At 36.1% G+C, this 21,369-nt stretch overlaps 1 protein-coding gene across 17 annotated transcripts in view; it reads left to right on the forward strand.

Moving 5' to 3' along the window:
- The window catches only part of ptprt (protein tyrosine phosphatase receptor type T), a 342,074-nt gene that overhangs the window by 262,980 nt on the left and 57,725 nt on the right, over positions 1-21,369 (forward strand). For all 17 annotated transcript variants that reach the window (XM_055214314.2, XM_073870461.1, XM_073870460.1 and 14 more), the window contains one exon: positions 15,173-15,360. In XM_055214314.2, the coding sequence (XP_055070289.1) occupies positions 15,173-15,360 (188 nt within the window). The remainder of the gene's footprint in view (positions 1-15,172; positions 15,361-21,369) is intronic.

Genomic DNA, 21,369 nt, shown 5'->3' on the forward strand with positions numbered 1-21,369 from the left:
ATATTAAACATCTTTTAGTTATAAGTTTGGGTTTATATGATGAAAGATCATAACATTGACCTTTGAAGTCAAAGTCAGGCATCATAGACTCTCGCTCCCATCCGTTCATGTTAATTGCAGCTTGTGGTGTTGTCGCAGCTGAATACGGTTTAAGTGTGGGTGTGGGCGTCGTCCTCGCGTCGATGCCTCCGCCTCATGCTGGGTGAGATTAGAGGAATGAAAGCCCTCTGTCAGTTCAAACAAAGTCTATGTTTATATCCAAATGTGTGGAAAGTGATTTGAATCAGATCATTAGTCGTCGGAATACTAATTTTCAGATTTGGCAGATCTGGGTGACACAGACACACACACGCACATGCGCACACACACACACGCACGCACACACAAACACTCACTCCTACACGCACTCTCATGTGTTTTCAAAGGCAGATTGACCATTTCACAGCCAACTCAAAGAGATAAAAGACACAAATGCTTTTTGTTTTACACAAAGTTCTCTTCTCTTCTTTCTGTGCTGTTTTCTTTGTTTTTTGTTTTTTTTTTGCTTATTTCTTTGCCGCTCTCTTCCTGCCATTTTTGTTTTCTTTTTCTCCTTCCTTCCTTCTTTCTTCCCTTCCATCCCTCCTTTGTTCTTTTTTCTTTCCGTACTTTCCTTCCTTCCTTTTTTCCTTCCTTCCTTTACTACCTTTTTTTCTTCTTTCCCCCATTCCTTATTTTCTACCTTTCCTCTTTCTTTCTTTTTTCTCCCTTTTTCTTCCTTCCTCCACTCCTTTCCTCCCTTGCACCCTTCCTTCTTTTCTTCCTTTTCCCTTTTCTTTCACCCTTCCTTCCTTTACTACCTTTCACACCTTTCTTTCTTTTTTCCTTACCTTCCCTTGTTTCCTTGCTTATTTCTTTGCTGCTCTCTTTCTACAATTTTTGTTTTCTTTTTTGTTTACCATCATTTCCTTCTTTCCTCCCATCCACCCTTCCTTTCGTTTTTCCTTCCTTCCGTTACTTTCTTTCTTTCCCTTTCCTTCTTGTCTTCTTTTCATCTTTCTTTTTTTCTTTCCCTCCTTTACTACCTTTCCCACCTTTCTTTCTTTCTTCTTTCCTTAATTTCTTCCTTCCCCCTTCCTTCTTTTCTTCCCTTCTTCCTTTCTTCTTTCATTAAATTTTTCTTCATTTTTCTTCATTTTTCTTCCTTCCTCCATTCCTTTCCTCCCTTCCATCTTCCTTATTTCTTTCTTCCTTCCACACGTTCTTCCTTCCTTTTCTTTCTCCTTTCTTCCTTCCCTTCCATATTTTCTTCCTTCCATTCTTTTTTCCTTCCTACCATCCTTCCTTCCTTTTTCATTCATTCCTTTACTACCCTCCTTTCTTTTTTCTTTCTTTTATTTCTTCCTTCCTTTCTTTCCTCCCTTGCACCATTCCTTCTTTTCTTCCTTTTTTCCCTCCTTCCTTCCCTTCTTCCTTCCTTTCTTTCATCCCTTCCACCCTTCCTTATTTTCTTCCTTCCTTTCTTTTCTCCTTTCCTTTTCTTCCTTCCTTTCTTTCCTCCCTTCCACTCTTCCTTTCTTTTTTCCCCATTCCTTTCTTTCCTACTTTTCCTCTTTCTTTCTTTCTTTCTTTCTTTCTTTTTTTCTTTCTTTCTTTTCTCCTCCCCTCCTTCCGTCTTTCCTTCCTTTTCTTCCCTCTTTCATTCCTTTTTCTTCCTTCCTTCCTTGATTCTTCCTTCCTTCCTTCCTTCATTAGTTTCTTTCTTTTTCCTTCCCTCCTTTCTTCCTTCGCCCCTTCCTACTTTTCTTCCTTTATTCCTTTCCCCTTTCATTCATTTTTCTCCCTTTTACCCATCCTTTCTTTTTCCTTACTTCCACCTTTTATTCCTTCCTTCCTTCCTTCCTTCCTTCTTTTTCCTTCCTGCCTTTCTTTCTTCCCTTCCTTCTTTTGTTATTTCCTTTGTTTCTTTCCTCCCTTCCTTCTTTCCTTCCTTCCTTCCTTTTTTCTTCCTTTTTCCCATCCTTTCCTACCTTTCTTTCTTTCTTTCTTTCTTTCCTCCTTTCTTCCTTCCCTCCTTCTTTCCTTCATTTTTCTTTCTTCCTTCATTCTTTTTCCTCCTTCCACCCTACCTTCTTTCCTTCCTTCCTTTTTTCTTCCTTCCTCTTTCATGCTTTTTTCCATCCTTTCCCACCTTTCTTTCTTTCTTTCTTTCTTTCCTCCTTTCTTCCTTCCTTCCCTCCTTCTTTCCTTCCTTCCCTCTTTCATTTCTTTTTTCTTTCTTTCTTCATTCATTTTCTTCCTTCTACCCTTCCTTCTTTTCTTCCTTCCTTTTTTGTTCCTTCCTTCTTAAAAGGGTTGAGTTGTTGTAACCTATGGTTGGGTCAGTATTGGTCAGAACACACTGCTGGGTTATTTTACTCGAAAATGTTGAAACAACCTAGCAGTGTTCCTTTCCTCTTCCTTCCTTTCCTTTCTCCCTTCCTTTCTTTTTCCTTCCTTCTTTCCTAATTAAACACTTATTGAATTGCAAAATAGATTTGAACACTGTACATTTGTGTCTTTTTTTGAGGATCTGTTGAACGAAAACATCCCACAGACTTATTTTTCTAGATGTAAACTACAGTAGTTCAGCTGCACTACTTCTGACACATTTTTGTTGGTCACGCAAAGCTTCCCCCATACTTCCATTCTTCTGGAAATATTGAAAGCCCTCTTTAAAGGCAGTTTTTGAGAGAGGATTTCTGATAGATATCTTGGTGGGCTCGGGGCTTAGAGTCAGTCCAGGAGCTCATTTCAAAGGTTCGCTCTAAAAGGCTGGAATGCAGGGGTCTCTAAACACGAACCTCTGATCCTGACACTTCCTAGCAGGGGTTTGAAAACTCTCACTTTAAGCCATCCGCTCTGCAGCTTGGACCGCAACTCGACTATACACACGCACTCAATGCCAATAAACCTCCAAGAGTAAACATATTTACAGAGGTTATGAAGGTGGAGACAGCCTGCTTTATGTAAGGGGAAGTGAAAAATCAAGATTAAGGAAGAAAAGCGCACACAGATGCCACAGCAAACCTCGCCGCTGTGCACTGTTGCAAGGCATTGATTGATTGTGGCAGAGATTTCATATCGTAAGATGTTTGTACACCGAGGTGATGCATGCCACAATCGTCTGCTTTTTACATTTAGTGCTTCAGAGTTTCAGATATCCTGACAGGCCTCCAGTCTGACCCAGCAAAGTCAAGGGACTGACGACAAATAAGAGTCGAAAAACATGAGCTTAAAAAGAAATGGAAAGAGTTCAGTATATTGATTAATGGAAGATGAGCAAGGTGAACTGAGACAAGATGATCGCTTAGAGAAAAGCACTGGAGATATGGACAGGGAGGAAAAGATTATATGTTATGGATCAAGGGACAAATCATAAAAGAAATATTGGTATTCTGGGATTTTCTGAAGGAAAAAGCATTGTTTGAGGGGGAGAATTGCGTTAGGGTTTTAGGCTATGCATAAATGAATACATTGTTGATATTTCACTCGGCTTGTTGTAACATTGCATTGAGATGTCTTTGATATCTCAATTATTCCTTCTTGGCAGCAGTGAGATTAAATTGCTAGCAAATGGAGACTGTTGCTTACTGTAAGTGTCCTACCTCTCTGATTTTTGTCTTACTTTCTCCTAGAAAAGCCAATTTTATGCCATTTTTATAAAATCATAAATTCTGTATCATGAAATTCTGACTTTTTCCATGTTTAAGTGCTACAATTAGGTCCCCAGTGCTTCTATCAACCTACAAAATGTGAAAAACAACAACCCAGTAACTTAGTTTTGGTAAACAATTCTCTGCAAGCATGTGAAAAAATAGATTGTTGAAATTTGTCTCCTCTTGTGATGTCAGAAGGGGGTAATACCGCCCCTTAATTTGCACTATCCAACCACAGCACTACCATTTAGTGCAGAGATCAGCTCATTTGCATTTTAAAGGACACACCCAAAACGCCTCATTTTTTGCTCACACCTACAAAGTGACAATTTTATCATGCTTTAATAAATTGTCTATATGATATTTTGAGCTAAAACTTTACATATGTACTCTGGGGACACCAACGATTTATTTTACAACTAAAAAATGTCTTGTTAAATGTCCCCTTTAAACTTAAAAAAATAAGGCTACTAACCAAAAGCACTACATTTGTATAATATAATAAGTTTTAGAATGTTTTATGTCAAACATTTTCTTTTGGGGGCCACGAAGGAAACAAGGGGGGCCACATGCCGAAAAAGTTTGAGAACAACTGTAGAGATTCACACTAAAACAGTTTACCAGATTTGCCCAAAAACTACTATAAAACAAATCTGATGTTTTTATGGTTAACAGAAAACTGTAAAAATACAGGAAACATGAGAAGTACATATCCTACTGAGATTTTCACTATACAATATATGATAATTTCTACCCAGTCTCACAAAGTTTCGTGATATAGTCACATATTTTTTTGATTCTTTTTTCGTGATATTATCACAACTTTCCACGTTTTTTCGTGGACGTATAACGAATTTCCTGTTTTCGTGTGATTATCACGTATTGGTTACTCAACTGCTTTTTCCTATTTTAAAACCATTGTCGCTTCGGTTTAGGGTTAGATTTGGTGCTTGCATTAGAATGTCACTTTATATATTGGTTTATACTATTTTTTCTGATTTATTTTTTATATGTCGCCTGGCATTAGGGTTAGAGTTGGGTTTGAGTAAGGATGTCATTTTATGTAAATCTAACCCTAAACTGAAACGACAATGGTAAGAAAATAGGACAAAACAGTTGAGTAACCAATACGTGAAAATCACATGAAAACAGGAATTCGTTATACGATCACGGAAAAACGCGGAAATTCTTGATAATATCACGAAAAAATAATAAAAAAAATGTGACTATATAACGAAATTTCGTGAGACTGGGCTGGATAATTTACACCTTTTACTTTCAACAACCGTACATTTTACTTTATTTTACCGTAAAACTAAATGTATTTTTTAAATCTTTTTTTTCAGTATTTAAATTTATTTTCCAGGCTTTTTTAGTTAACAATCGAACAAGTTTTTACTGTAGCATTTAAAAAAATAAATTTTGGTCATTAACATTTCAGGTGTCTAAAATGAACAGATTTTACATGAAACACAAATATAATATTATGACATAATTTAGTCATTATTTTTAGTTACTGTAATGGAAAATAAGGGACAATTTAATTTTAAAATATTGGCAATATTTAAAAAAATATAATGAGTTGGTTTTGACTGCACTCTCACATTAATTTTACTTTTATGTGACATTCTTTTAAATTATTTTTAGTATAATTTTAAAATTATATAAACCAAAAAAATCACACTTAAAGGAAAACACCACCGTTTTTAAATATTTTACTATGTTCTTACCTCAACTTAGACTAATTAATACATAGCTATCTTTTTTCAATGCGTGCACTTTTTACAGCGCGTGGTAAATGTGTTAGCATTTAGCTTAGCCCCATTCTTTTCTTAGGATCCAAACAGGGATGAATTTAAAAGCCACCAAACACTTCCATGTTTCCCTATTTAAAGACTGTTACATGAGTAGTTACGTAAGTATGGTTGCACAATATAATAAATATGAAAACTATATTGTATGGTGGAAGAGCACTAAGTTTGCAGCACTTTGACCTCGTCGCGCCGTAACATCATCACTCCTGACTACTCCCCCTTCCTCAGACTTCCGTCAATATTACTGTGCCCGAGGTCAAGGTGCTGCAAACTAAGTGTTCTTCCGCCATACAATATAGTTTTAATTTTTTATCCACCTAAAAAAGTCACGTTTTATTTTGTGCCACCATACTTACTTGTATAACTACGCATGTAACAGTCTTTAAATAGTGAAAACATGGAAGTGTTTGGTAGCTTCTAAATTCATCCATGTTTGGATCCTAAGGAATGAATGGGGCTAAGCTAAATGCTAACACATTCACGAGGAGCTGTACAAAGATTAAGTGCACCCATTGAAAAAACATAGGTATGTATTTATTTGTCTAAGTTGAGGTAAGAACATTGTAAAATATTGAAAAACGGTGATGTTTTCCTTTAATAGCACACCCAAAGCTGAAAGTAAGTAGAGTATTGGAAGCAGTTTAATAAGAATTGATTTTGTCAGGAAGAATTGGAAAAGCATGATAGCGAACAGAGAAACACAGAGACGATAACACATAAGAAATACAGCCACCAATACAGCTGGAAATAAAAGAATCGGGCATTAAAATGAGGAAAAAGACTATTTCAATCTGTTGTACAGACTTCTTTTCCCCGCGCATCGTATTTCTACAGACGTTCAGTTGATGCCGAGCTGAGATTATGAGGCTGAGAAAGACCGGTGCTCCCCAAATCATTTATAAACCTGCCTGTTAGATGGGGCCTTCCAGTTCATTTATAGACTATCGATCATGCTGCCGGATTAAAGCTCTTGCAGGGACGGCGATAATGGACTTTAGCCGGGTGTTTCTAAATATCATAAACCACACTGAGATGATCCGATGTGCTTGTTGATGAACAAACCGAGCAGTTTTGCAGCTGCGAGGGATGCAGTGTAAAGATTGTGTTGGAAAGAAAGCGTAAATTTAGCGAAATGGTGTACGTGCAATATATTAAAGCAAGATAAAGAGTAAAAGGTTAAGATGTTGTAGAAAAGTTTAGATAACTGTAAGATCGATGGAGGTATAAACAGAATGGAGGACAGAGATAGGGAGAGAAAGAGAGAGATCCGTTTCATGGAGAAATGATCGTTTTAGAGTTTGGATATGGAGAACTCACTATGGGACCGGCTTGGTTTTTGCTGGTAAGCTACAAGACGCCTGGTGACATTCACTTTAATGACATTGCTCAGAGCTTGCTCTTTTATAGTTCAGGAGACTTTAGGGTGCTCTCAACTACATTTATTTAAGGACCTTATTTGTGTTAGAGGTTTTTCTCAAATATCTTATCTTTGCCAAACTCCTGCTACATTACTAAGTGGTTGCTAGGGCTTTGTTGTTGCTAGGTTTTTTAAGGGGTGATTGCTAGTCCAAGTCAAGATATCACCTCTGAATTTCTGTGATGATCTGGACACTAGGACCTGTTCACCTAAGAGCTTTAACATATTAAGAGTTTAGTTCCAAAATGTATTAAATCCATTTTGACTAATTTGGGTAAAAATGTGTTTTCTATACCAAGAAAGTGACAAGATGAAAACCACTATTTTCTGTTACAAACTTTCACATAGCATCTTTAGATTATAATAACATTAACAATTCAAATCCATTATTTGATTTTCAAAGATTTATTATAAAAACTGATAATTTTTTCCGCAAAATGCAACAAATCTATTGAATCAATATATAAATGTGCATTCATCTTTGCCATGTTATATTCATTTAGTTGTCTCGTGGTACACACTGATTAAAAAAATAAACATTAAATGGCATAAATCAAAACACTTACTTTGTCATATTAAAAACACTCTCATTGCTGCTGTCATCCTTGGGACGTCGTCGCTGAACTTTTTTGACAGCGTTCAGCTGTAAAATGTTTTGGTCATGCTCGATTTTCGTTAAATAATCTTAATTTTTCATAAGATCCCCTGGGGTCAATGTGTTAGCATGACAGAAGCTTGATGCTGTCGGGAGAACAAGCAACAGCCGACATTTTTCCTTCGCCCAAGTGCCTCACGCGTAAATTATTCGATTTTGATTGCTTATGTTTCTTCCCCATCATAGAAAATCATCACAGGTTTATCAATGCTATCAAAATTACTGTTTTGTTTTCAACATGAGATCTCACAAAGTTCCGTGGGATAGTCACGGAATTTTTTGCTCATTTTTCCGTGGCATTCTCACGGATCTCCGCATATTTCCGTGGCCCTGCCATGGACTTTCTTTTCTGATGTATTCTTCAATATTTTCTAAACTTTAATCAATTGTCGCCTGGCGTTGGGGTTAGAGTTGGGTTTGGGTAGGGATGTCATTTTATGTAAATCTATCCCTAAACCGAAGCGACAATGGTAAGAAAATAGAATGCCACGGAAAAGAAAGTCCGTGGCAGGGCCACGGAAATATGCGGAGATCCGTGAGAATTCCAAGGAAAAATGAGCAAAAAATTCCGTGACTATGCCACGAAAATTCGTGAGATCAGGTTGTTTGTTTTTGTTTGTTTGTTGATCACGAAGTACACCGCCCTTATTGTTGCGATGCGTGGAATAGTGCGCTGTGATTTGTTGAGCGAATTTATTGCATTCTGCAAAGAATGAAGACTGGAAGTTTGTCGCGGTTTGGAAAAAAAGGAGAAAAGATGACAGAATAACACGGCGGATATCGGATTTTGCATAAAATTAAGAATTTCATTTTTAATACTGACCTGATACAATACTGATTTTGATGTTAATTTATTATTGTTTTTTTATGGCGTTTATCGCGTTTCGTAACCAAACTGTTCATATAAACACAACCCCTGACTGTGAAATCCAGGCTAAAGTTTTATAATCTAATGATGATATCAGGAGCATCAAAGTCTGATTTTACTCATTGATTTCAATTTTACGTAGTCAATATTAAAGATATTGGGACGTTTCCCGGACAGGGATTAGACTAGACTAAAATAATTGTAAGAGCTGCCCAAACTGAAAACAACTTGTACTGACATATCTTAAAATACATCAGTATTCTTTTGCTTCAAAATGCACACAAGTAATGTTTTTAGTAAGGCATGTTCGTTAAAACGAGTTTTATATCCTAATTAAACTAAGGCCTAGTCCTGTTTTAAGGTAATCCCAGTCTTGGAAACCACCCCATCAAGTTTATATTTCCACAGAATGTTCTTTACGTTATGTAGAATGATTTTTATGTATTAAACAGTAAACCACCACAATGACTTTAGCTGTGTTTAAGTTCACAGTTATTGTATTACGTCCATATTCCTCCATAAACCAAAAGACCTTTTCACATATGACATTTGAAAGTAATTTACAGTGTCATTATTTAGTCACCTGTGCTTTATTGTGACTTGTCAGGTAATTATTCTTAATGGCAAACACTGTATCAGTTTGTCATAATGTAACCGGGTCGATAATTGAGGCTTAATGCGGTTCTGGCTTTAATCATCTGCACACACATACAGTAAGGTAATGGCCACAGCGAGTTTGTGCAAATGAAGCGTTACGAGACAGGGAAGCATTGAATGAGAAAATACCTCTTTGAACAAAAGTATTAGAACATATTTTCCTGTTTATTATTTATTATATATCATCTATTGGCTGGCTTCATGCACTGTAAATGACTCAAGCTGTGGTACAAGCCAGCAATACTTTATAGCGCAATTTAAACTCTGTAATATTGAGTTTGGCTCAATACTTTAAGCTGTAAGTACACTCACATTTAACCCAAGACGCCTGTATACACTTCTCCAGGACATGCTGGATATTTGTACATCTTAGCACACATCGGTCAATGTTTAAAGAGATGATAAGCGTGCAGAGTGAAAACGGTATAGTTGATTTTTTTTTAAATGTCTAGCAAAGTAATTAAGTTAAGAAAACATTATTCATTCCAATTGACTGATAATTAAGCTACAGTAAGTAATTAAAAAAGCTATCACCACACACATTTCGGGTAGATCATTTGGGAAAACCATTTTTTGGGCCATTTTTGCCTATTTTTGATATAGACAGCATGTAAGGAGAGGACAGGAAAGTACAGGGAAAAGCCAGGATTTGAACGCGGGTTGCCGAAAGTGCGTCTGCACCGTATGTTGGAGCAACAGTGTTGGGGGTAACGCAAGTAACGTGCATTACGTAATAATATTACTTTTCTGAAGTAATGAGTAAAGTAACGCATTACTTTTTAAATTTACACATTAATATTTGAGTTACTTTTTCAAAAAAGTAATGCAAGTTACTTTTTTAGTTTAATTAATTCTATAAAAAAATTATGTACTGAATTAAACTAAACATAGTCAAATTATGCAGTCTATGCGTACATGCCTGTATGCGAACAGTTTGAGCCATAAACTGAGATTGCAGGCCAGAGTTCGACATTTTTGTGATGAAATATGCAATTTCTGAATGCAAAACTTTGTAGTTATAAAAACACCTGCAAGGCCTAAAAGAGATCAAGCCTCAGCCAAGGAAAAGTAATGCAAAAGTAACTAAAAAGTAACGTAAGCATTACTTTCCATGAAAAGTAACTAAGTAACGCAATTAGTTACTTTATTTGGAGTAACTTAATATTGTAATGCATTACTTTTAAAAGTACCTTTCCCCCCAACACTGCAGAGCAATGCCCACTAGACTATCGTTTCTGACAAAAATCCCATTTTAAATGTTACAGTATATATGAGGAGCCCAGATGCAAAAGCCGATACACGGCACCTGAGATAATAACATTAACCGAATGCGTACTACTGTATTAAAGCAACACTATGTAGTTTTTTTTACCTTTAAATAATGTCTCCAAAATTATTTCAGTGATAGAATAACTTTTAACTGGACAAATTGTACTGTTGCTGCAACCTGAGCAGCCTCCTAGCTGCTACAAGCACACTCTGAAAGTGGCGGTGGAGGGTAGAGCACACAGCCCCGCCCCTCCCCCTGCCTGCAGAAGAGTGTCTGATACCAGGCACTGTTGCGCTTTTCAACCACATGGGGGAGCTGTAAGTCATTTTTACATGGAAACTACATAGTGTTGCTTTAATCGAACACGTATTTTACGTTCATCAAATACTTACGCTTCAAATCCGCTTAATCCCGGCTTCAGGTCATTCAGGGATATCATTTTTTTTTTGTCAGAATTCATTAAGAGTCTAATAAAAAACATGAAAAAATGTCAGACGCACTTAAAGGGTTTTGCATCCGAGCGATTCATATCTTTTCTATATGGCCGTTCTAATGTGTGTTTATAAGGCTAAATAAGACTAAACCCATCAGAGACACTGCATGCTAATGTTTCAACATACTTTATGAACTCATAACTGTCTCACCAGCCCACTGTAGATTCAACATCAATATCTATATACGTTTGACCTTCAACACTCTATCTAAAATCTGCATATGAAGTGTCCTATGTGCTGTCACCTTCAGTGCACATTTGACCGCTTATTTGCAAAGCGTAAGTTCGATATTTCTCTGGATTGAATGTAGCAGACGCTTCTCTCCGGTCATTTTAACAACATAATACGCCCACCGGGCTGCCACTTAAAGATTCACCCCATGCAGCAGAGACGAAAACACATGAATAATTAATTAAGACTGAACCGATAGTGACAGAGGGAAGGATAAAGCAAATGGGTCGGCGAGTAATTTAAGAGACCCAAGAGTCTCTAGTGTATGCTTCTCTATGTCTCTCTCACATACCCTTGTTTTTCTTTAGCTGTTTGTATGATGACCTCAAGCCCTCAACACTAAACTTGCCACCGAAATTAACCCTGGGCAAGTGTAAAAATTACCTAGGATGTACAAATTTCATTACGGTATTTACGTTTTGTGGAAATTCCCATGCAAAACTACTTCCAGGATGCAAGCATATAATATTGCTTGGTAGGGTTGTAACGATAAATCGGTTGATGATGCTTGCTACTGTATGCTTTATAAAGGGACAGTAAGTAGGGTTTTAAGTGTTTTATTAATCAAAAACAATGTTTTTATTCATAAATATGTCCTCGTTGGTGTCAAATGACCTCTACCAGTGATCTGATTTTTCTTTGTAAGCTTAGAATTTCTTCTCTTACTTACATTGAACAGGTAAGTCCAAGGAGGCTTCCGTGTCGTTCCACCTTATTGATAAACTATAATAGCAGAGAGGGACAAAAAGCACTAGCCTACCAATGCGTTTCCACAATGCGTTTTCATTCAGAACACATAAACCAGCCGAAACAGACGAGGAGATCAGTGAGTACATATTAGCTACCATATTTAGCGAGGAAAAGGCGAGGCGCTAGAGAGCACTATTCGTTTGAATGCAAAATACAATTTCACCACTAGATGGAGGTAAATCCTACTTATTGTCCCTTTAATGAATTACAGTGAAACGCCGCTACATCCAAAAGCCAGAGGGCGCTCTCGCGCAGAAACTCAATATGCGTCGCAGAAGAAGTAGTACCATTTACATGCGCATCTCCAGAAAATGCCTATAAGCGTATTTATATCGCTGTTCTTCAAACCTTTTCAGGTATTTTCATAATAATAAAGAATATTTATAATGATTTTGTTTGAAAAGTGTTGCTTTTTCAAATGCATGTTATAAACGACTCAAACTAACAGTGATTTTAGATTGATAAGGTCTTCCTACTGAACAAAGAGTCGTAGTACATGAAAGAGAGGTGCATTATATCACCTTTGCGATTTAGAATCAATAACGGATGGGTATATTAGCGTGTGCCGCGATTTATCGTTACACCCCTATTGCTTGGTGATCCTTAAAGCCCAACTTCGTTCTTTTATGCGAATGTTCATAGGCATTTGACGCATTTGCATTGCGACAAATTGCAGTACCACTCCTGGCCTATGTAATACATCTTTCTGCACGTGCGCATATAAAGTACGCACGGTTACAAAAATCCAGTGGTGTGCGTACATTACGTGCATACTATTCTGATGGCAAAATTTGCACACTGACCCTAGCGTTCACTAAAAAAAGTGAACCTAGGCCTTAAGGTTCTTCAAGAAAGTTTGGAGATGGTTGCTTAGTGTCCCAAAACAAAAGAGTCCATTGCCAAATCACTATGATATTCTTTCCCTCAGATATGTCTGTGGGATATTTCGCTTTATCAATGCAGACTTCTGTTTCTTAAAAAGTAATAGTTCACCTTTTATTAACAAGCTGCACAATTTGAAGTGTCATATATGAAGTGTTACATAATCCAAAAAATGAGCAATTGTAATGGAATGAGTAAAGGGGGGTCACACACCGGACGCTCAGCGATGCGCAGCGTCGTGTTGAGTCACGTCTAGGACAACTCGGAGGTTTCATAGAACCGGAAGTGCACATTAAATATCGTGAGCTTAGTCAGATAGCATCTACTTCAAAATGCAAAATATTTGGGACAAATATGATTTTATTTAATTTTAAAGTATGTGAGTGGCGCCGGTGTGCATACACTAATAAAAAACAATGTATTCGATTTTTTTTAGAACGGTGCGGCGCTGAGCTGCGCGTTCGGTTTGCAACCCCCTTAAGGGTCCAATCACACCAAAACGCATTATAAATGCTTGGAAACGCAAGGCACTGCTTTTCTTTTTGGTCACTTAAAAAGAGCAGTGCGGCGTGTTTTTTTATATTGCTAGTAGAGATGCGCGGTTGGCGGTCACAGCCGCGGACTCCGCGGATAAACCGCGGATCGGGCGGATGACATGACGAAAAATAATATTTTAATTAAATTCGGGCGGGTGGCGGATCGACTGCTTGTTATTAGCTGTGTCCTTCTAAGCATGCGACCTTAAAAGGTGAGCACTCTGTCTTTCAAGGTGGCAGGCTCAGAAGTTCGCGAAGAGAACTGAAATGAGACGGTCTAGCCTTCTGAGGACCCATAATTTGCGTCACCTGTTGCACGCGCCCCCAGTAGCGCCCACCGTCAGCAATAAACAGCGGAGACATTTCTGACTTATTAAAATAATTATGTAATCAGAAAAATATTAATTTATTTTAGAAAATATGACACATTGATGTAGATTAAACTATTCAACAGAATATCAAATAATCAACCTTAGAAATATACGCAACATAAACCGGATAATATTAACACAAAACATAACTTATAATACTAAAACAGTGACAATAAAACGTTTTCTAATACACTTTTATTTAATAAAGGTTTTAATTGTTTGGGATAGCCTCGGCTGTTAAGGATCCATTCGTTCTATCATTAACAGCGTGGAGAAATGAGGACGCATTTTGACGCAAAAAATGAGAATTAAAAACAAAGGAAATAGAAGGTCAGAAAAGGGTTGCCTGGAATAAGTTTTACAAAGTGGTAAATCAGGATGACACCAGTGCAGACTATGTAATTTGTGCGTTTAATTTGGGCTATTTATTTATTTATTTTTGTCCCATGTGCGCCGATCGGAAAAAAAAAACAAGCCATTTGGTGCGCAATAACAGCGTGCATAATGCTCACTGCCATAGAAAATCATTCAAAAAATGCAACTGCCATAAACGCATTTGGTGTAAATGGCCCCTAATAGTACTACTTTATATGAATTCATAACAGTCTCTCAATCCCTGTAGCCACATTGTTCCTGAAGCTACAATTCTGGCGTAATTGTTTACTTCATAATACATTGTCTCCACTAATACTTTCAACTTCCTTCTAGTGGCATTAGAAATGCTATCGTGCTAATATGCAAAATTACTTGTATTTTATTGTGTCGAAAACTCAGATGTTCGCAGTGGATTATGAATTTTTTAGCTTGGGAATCGCTTTAAGTGCATAATGAATTTTCATGCCGATTAGGATGCAAATAGCCACATTAATAATTTGTGGAGTAATATTTCACCCCTCTCTGTATCTGATGACGCTTCAGGTGTTTAACGGAGGCCGTAGGAAAGAATCTTCATTCGCTGCTTCCTTCATTCCTTTAGCTAATGAACTCATTATCATCAATAACTACTTCGGTTCTGCCAATCTTATCTTAATGAAAGAGTCGCTAGGACGGACTGTTGTGGTTGGAGTTTATTGTCATGCATAAGTGTCCCCATTTGAGGTCTGCTATATACTGAGCTTTCATTGAATAAATCTGCACTAACTCGCTGTAGGGCCGGTCTTAGATGAGCTTTCAAGGGCTTGCCTGCGATTGAGAGGTATTAGCTCTAAAGTAAACAAAGCTGTGCTTTCTTTTGAGGGCAACATGACATCAAAGACTTCAAGAGTTTATATATATTTTCTTTTTTACTATTATTTCAATTTAATAGTATACATGATCAGTACCAGGAACTTAATATTATTACTTCAAGGCATTCATAATAGTTCAAGCTGTTCTCCAGATGAATGTGTGTAAATGATTTTAGTAGTTACTTTGCATGTTTGGCCTCAAATCTCACTTCCAGACCTTGCAAGTCTATAACTTGCCCCTTATCTCTATACCACACACAATAATTGTCTCTCTTAAGCTGCCGGTTGTACAGTAGCTCAATAGTGTTGGTTCTTTCTCCACAGATGGCAGTCATAGTGAGATGTCCCAGCCTTCAATGACGATCCAGACTTACCCATATGGAGGTTGTGAGTCAGTGGAAATGTCCTACCAGGCCGGCCAGTTCCAGCCAGCGATACGAGTGGCAGATTTGCTCCAGCACATCACCCAGATGAAATGCGGACAGGGTTACGGGTTTAAAGAGGAATATGAGGTATGACTGGAATGCATTTAAATGACAATGGGAACGTTTTGGCTTATGCCAAGCTTGATAAACACATGGTACACATGACCATCACCGCTTTTTAGCCTTAAAAGAACAGTTCACAATAAAATATTGAAAGGTTCTTCAAAAAATAATTTCTGTCTCACCCTTTTGTAGTCTGTTAAACCTTTTCCAAAGCTTTTGAGGATGTTAAAGGTGCTTTATGTAACCGTGTAGCCAGACAAATACTTTATTAGACCTGTATGGATCTTATGGCAATTTGGATGTATTTTACGAGGTTGCTAATTTGTATTCATCTGTATGACCACATTCATACATTTTTGTACGATTTGCTTACACCTCTGTGATGTTTGGGTTAGAGGTGGGGTTTCGTTTTTGTTTTCTTTAATCATAATTGTACATTTTTGTACGAATCACTTTGTACAAATTAATATGAATTAGCCAACTCGTAAAATACATACAAATTCGTACGACACATTCATACATTTATGTATGAATGTGGTCGTTGGGGTTAGAGGCAGGGTTTCATTTTGGTTTTCTTTTATGATAATCGTACGTTTTTGTTCGATTCACTTTGTACAAATTAATTTGAATTTGCCAACTCATTAAATTCGTATTAAGTTGTACGATCACATTCATACATTTTTGTACGATTTGCTTTCGCCCCTATGACGTTGGGGTTAGAGGTGGGGTTTCATTTTTGTTTTCTTTTATTATAATCATATGTTTTTTTACGATTCACTATGTACGAATTAATATGTATTATGAATTAGCCAACTCATAAAATACTTAGACAATTTAGACAAATTCGTACAACCACATTCATACATTTCTTCATACATCGTTGGGGCTAGAGGTGGGGTTTTCATTTTTGTTTTCATTTATGATAATCGTACGTTTTTGTACGATTCACTTTGTACTAATTAATTGGAATTAGCCTACTCATTTAATCCGTATTAAGTTGTACGATAACATTCATACATTTTTGTACGATTTGCTTTCGCCCCTATGACGTTGGGGTTAGAATTGGGGTTTCATTTTTGTTTTCTTTTATTATAATCATATGTTTTTTTACGATTCACTATGTACGAATTAATATGTATTATGAATTAGCCAACTCATAAAATACTTACGCATTTGTCTAAATTCGTACAACCACATTCATACATTTCTTCGTGCATTGTTGGGGTTAGAGGTGGGGTTTTCATTTTTGTTTTCATTTATGATAATCGTACGTTTTTGTACGATTCACTTTGTATGAATTAATTTGAATTAGCCTACTCAATTAATCCGTATTAAGTTGTATGATAACATTCATACATTTTTGTACGATTTGCTTTCGCTCACGTGGCATTGGGGTTAGGGGTGGGATTAATTTTTGTTTGTTTTTTATTATATCATATGTTTTTGTACGATTCACTATGTACGAATTAATATGAATTAGCCAACTCGTAAAATACTTACGAATTTGTCTAAATTCGTACAACCACATTCATACATTTCTTCATACATCGTTGGGGTTAGAGGTGGGGTTTTCATTTTTGTTTTCATTTATGATAATTGTACGTTTTTGAACGATTCACTTTGTACGAATTAATTTGAATTAGCCTACTCATTAAATCCGTATTAAGTTGTACGATAACATTCATACATTTTTATACGATTTGCTTTCGCCCCTGTGACGTTGGGGTTAGAGGTGGGGTTCAATTTTTGTTTGTTTTTTATTATAATCATATGTTTTTGTACGATTCACTATGTACGAATTAATATGAATTAACAAACTCGTAAAATACTTACGAAGTTGTCTAAATTCGTACAACCACATTCATACATTTCTTCATACATCGTTGGGGTTAGAGGTGGGTTTTTAATTTTTGTTTTCTTTTATGAAAATCGTACGTTTTTGTACGATTCACTTTGTACGAATTAATTTGAATTAGCCAACGCATTAAATCCGTATTAATTTGTATGATCACATTCAGAAATGTGCTTTCGCCCCTGTGACGTTGGGGTTAGAGGTGGGTTACATTTTTGTTTTCAATCATATGTTTTTGTGCAATTCGCTTTGTACGAATTAATACAAATTACCCAACTCATAAAATACATACAAATTCATATAAATTCGAACGACCACATTCATAGATTTATGTATGAATGTGGTCGTTGGGATTTGACATGGGGTTTCATTTTTGTTTTCTTTTATGATAATTTTATGTTTTTGTATGATTCACTTTTTACGAATTAATATGAATTAGCCAACTCATAAAATACGTATGAATTTGTCTAAATTCGTACGACCACATTCATACATTTATTCATACATCGTTGGTGTTAGAGGTGTGGTTTTAATTTTTTGCTTTCTTTTATGATAATCGTACGTTTTCGTACAATTCACTTTGTACAAATTCATTTAAATTAGCCAACTCATAAAATCCGTATTAATTCGTTCGATCACATTCATACATTTTTGTATAATTTGCTTTCCCCTGTGACATTGGGGTTAAAGGCAGGGTTTCATATTTTTTATTTTATGATAATCATACGTTTCTGTGCGATTCACTTTGTACGAATTAATACAAATTAGCCAACTCGCAAAATACTTACAAATTTGTCTAAATTTGTTCGACCACATTCATACATTTTTGTAAGATTTGCTTTTGTCCCTGTGACGTTGGGGTTAGAGGTGGGGTTTCATTTGTTTTATTTTATGATACGTACGTTTTTTGTACGAATTAGCCAACTTGTAAGATATAATTTAATAAAACTTTAGGCTGATTCAACAGTTTTGAGATGTGAGAGCTATACAATTGACATAAGTATCACTTAAATCCTGTTGCTAAATGTTTTCGTTTCTCTTGAGCTCGACACTACTGACTTAATCTTTATTAAATGTCTCATTTTGTAATAAAACAAAAGGTTTGGTGTGTAAATGCTCCAACAAATCTGCAACAGATGTGTTAGATTGTGCCTCTTGCAGTAATTTTGAGAACTGCGCAGCTATGAAATTAATTTTCACTTCTTTACACATGTTTAGCGAACATTCAAGGGAGAAATTTTAAAACTGTATTATTTAGGATTATTAAGGTAACACAAACATGCTCTTGAAAATCTCTCTATAATAAATGTTGTTTCCTGTCTGTCTAATATTTTAATTCCTAAACAGATCTGAATAACTAATTGGTGACTCGATGCTGCTTAAACGCAGCAGGTCCGTGTATCTCGAAGACATGTTGGCATTTTGTACAGAAAAGGTCACCTGAGATACAATGAAGTTCTTTAGAAATCTGCCCACACAGTAGCTTACAAAAGATCGACCCCCAGACAATAAAACCAATTATCTTTTACTGTCTAAACCTTAATGAGGAGAAATATGCAGAGACCTTTGTGTCAATAACATGCTATAAAAGCAACGGTTTGGTTTAATATCAAGTTAAATTTATCATAACAGTCACTGCAAACTCGCCGTCGCTTTAATAATACAAATGGTTTATTTAAATGGATGAAGGTCACCAACACAAAAAAGTGACTAGATTGTCATTTAAAAAGAAATAAAAGACAATTTTTTCTTTGTTTTAGCTTCAAATGTGTTTTAATAATGTTATATGGTACTGCGTTGTGACCTTGTCGAAGTAAACATGGCTTTATTCCAGCTACATTTATTACTTTTACATTTTCGACATTGAAGGTCTAAGCAGTTAAACTTCACTTTGTAATTAATTTTTGTTAACTTGTGCTTCTTAAAGAATATCTATGTTTGTATTAAAGTGTATATTCCAAGGTGAAAAGTCTTTTATAACAAAGTAAGTTGCATGTAAAGTATTTTGTGGTGCGCGTGAAGGCGATTTACACCTGATGGATGAAAAATAGGGAAAGTTTTTCAAAACGCATTAACATCTAGCTGAATATTTTGTTCTGAATAAGCTTCTAGCTGCAAAAAAATAAGATATTGTAGCATATTCTGCCCATATCTGACCTCATGTGAATGCCATTATTCACAATTCTGCTAGTCTGTGTAATGCTATTCAAAACTGTAATATTGGCATATTTTGCAAGATGGCTTTAAAATTGCTAATTCAGAGTGTGCACTTTGCTCGCTGATATTTGAATACCCTAAGTAGGCTATCAAAGCAGCATATAAACACATTATTCTGTAGAGGACTTCATTCGAGGTATGAATCATATTTGACACACTATTCCGTATTCAGAAACGGTTTTGATGGATGTCTCTGGCAACAAGAGATATCTGGTCATCCCCATCCAAATTTTCAATCACCTGGATGGAGTGCATCTTTGAAAGGGCCAAAGGCTTTCATTTTTAAAGTAGAGAATTTCATTAATAAAGAATGATTCACATTCACAGTCGTCATTTGATTTACGTACCTCGTGTGTAGCGCTTGCTGTCCAGTATGGATTTTGTCCAATTTACATAGCCCTTACAATTAACATTGTGAAGGACTTCACCCCCAAGGAATCCAGAATCCAAGTTAAAAGATTTAAACCAGAGAAATATCAACTCTGGCCTCTTATTATTTGGGATTTTCTGGATCATGGTTTCCCTGAGGTCCACTTGTGATGTTAGTCAAGTTTTTTGTACCAAAAGCAATCATTTAGTTTTTACCTTTTTTCTGACTCTTATGCTACGTACACACCAAATGCTCACTCTAGATTACTCGTGGGATTTAACTTTGTGTCATGCACATTTTTCGCTTGAGTTGAATATTGTCAATTTGCGCGAAGGTGCGCTTGAGGCGAATAGCGCGTGTTTTCGCGCCAATCACACCCCCTAATTTGCGTCATCTGCATAACCTCACGTGTCTAATCGAATCTTTGCATTGACTTTATATGTAATCTACTCATGCAAATCAATGAACTCGCATCTGGTGTGAACCCACAGTTAGATATAAACCAAAGGCCAACTTTCCGATCTCTCTGATGAAGCCGACACGGCCTGGTACAAATGAAGAGTTTGGTTCCAAAACGCAATAAATCCATTTTAAAATGTGTTTTGTATACCAGGAAAGTGACAAGATGAAAACCCTTATTATCTGTTACAAACTTTAACATTGCATATTTAGGTTATAATAACATTAAAAATGTAAATTCATAATTTGATTTTTAAAGATTTATTATAAAACTAATGTTCAAAATGCTATAAATCTATTGAATCTTGTGCATTCATCTTTGCAATGTATTTAATATTTAAATAATATTAATTTAGTTGATAATACCTGGTGGTATTATCAGGGGTCCCCCATAATCTTTCAATTTTAATTTTATTGTTTTTTTTTTTTTTCAAAAATGAAATTAGGCATCCAACAAAATGCATTAATAGACTAATAAAAAAAGTCTAAACTTGATCAAAATGAAGGTTTTTACATTAAAATCTATTCAGTAAATACATTTTTTAAATGTATTATGTTAACAGTGTGAGACTGGGTATTCCAAAATTATTATTCTATTATCTTTGTAATATAACCATCAAAACAAAGTATGTAAATCCAGTCTTAATTTGATACATGTACTGGGGGTCCCTGCTCCTCCTCTCTATCGATTAAGGGGTCCTTGGCCTGAAAAAGGTTGGAGACCTCTGGTATACAGTGATTAAAAAAAAAACATTAAATGGCATTAATCAAAACACTAACTTTGTCATGTTAATAACAATGTCATTGCCGCTATCATCCTTGGGACGTCCTCGCTGAACTTTATTGACAGCGATCAGCTGTAAAATGTTTTGGTCCTCCAGGATTTTCGTTGAAAATAATGAAAACTTTTTCATAAGATCCCCTGGGGTCAACGTGTTAGCATGACAGAAGCTTGATGAGGTCGGGAGAACAAACAACAGCCCGCATTTTTCCTTTCTTCCCCGTCACAGAAAACCACCACAGGTCCATCAGTGCCATCAAAAGTCATATTTTTTTTTGTTTGTTTGTCGATCACAAAGTACAAAGTATATGAGGAAAACTAGGATTCTGTGTATTCAACGCGCCGCCATTGTTG

The sequence above is a fragment of the Misgurnus anguillicaudatus genome, chromosome 8, assembly GCF_027580225.2.
Source record: "Misgurnus anguillicaudatus chromosome 8, ASM2758022v2, whole genome shotgun sequence".
NCBI lineage: Eukaryota > Metazoa > Chordata > Actinopteri > Cypriniformes > Cobitidae > Misgurnus > Misgurnus anguillicaudatus.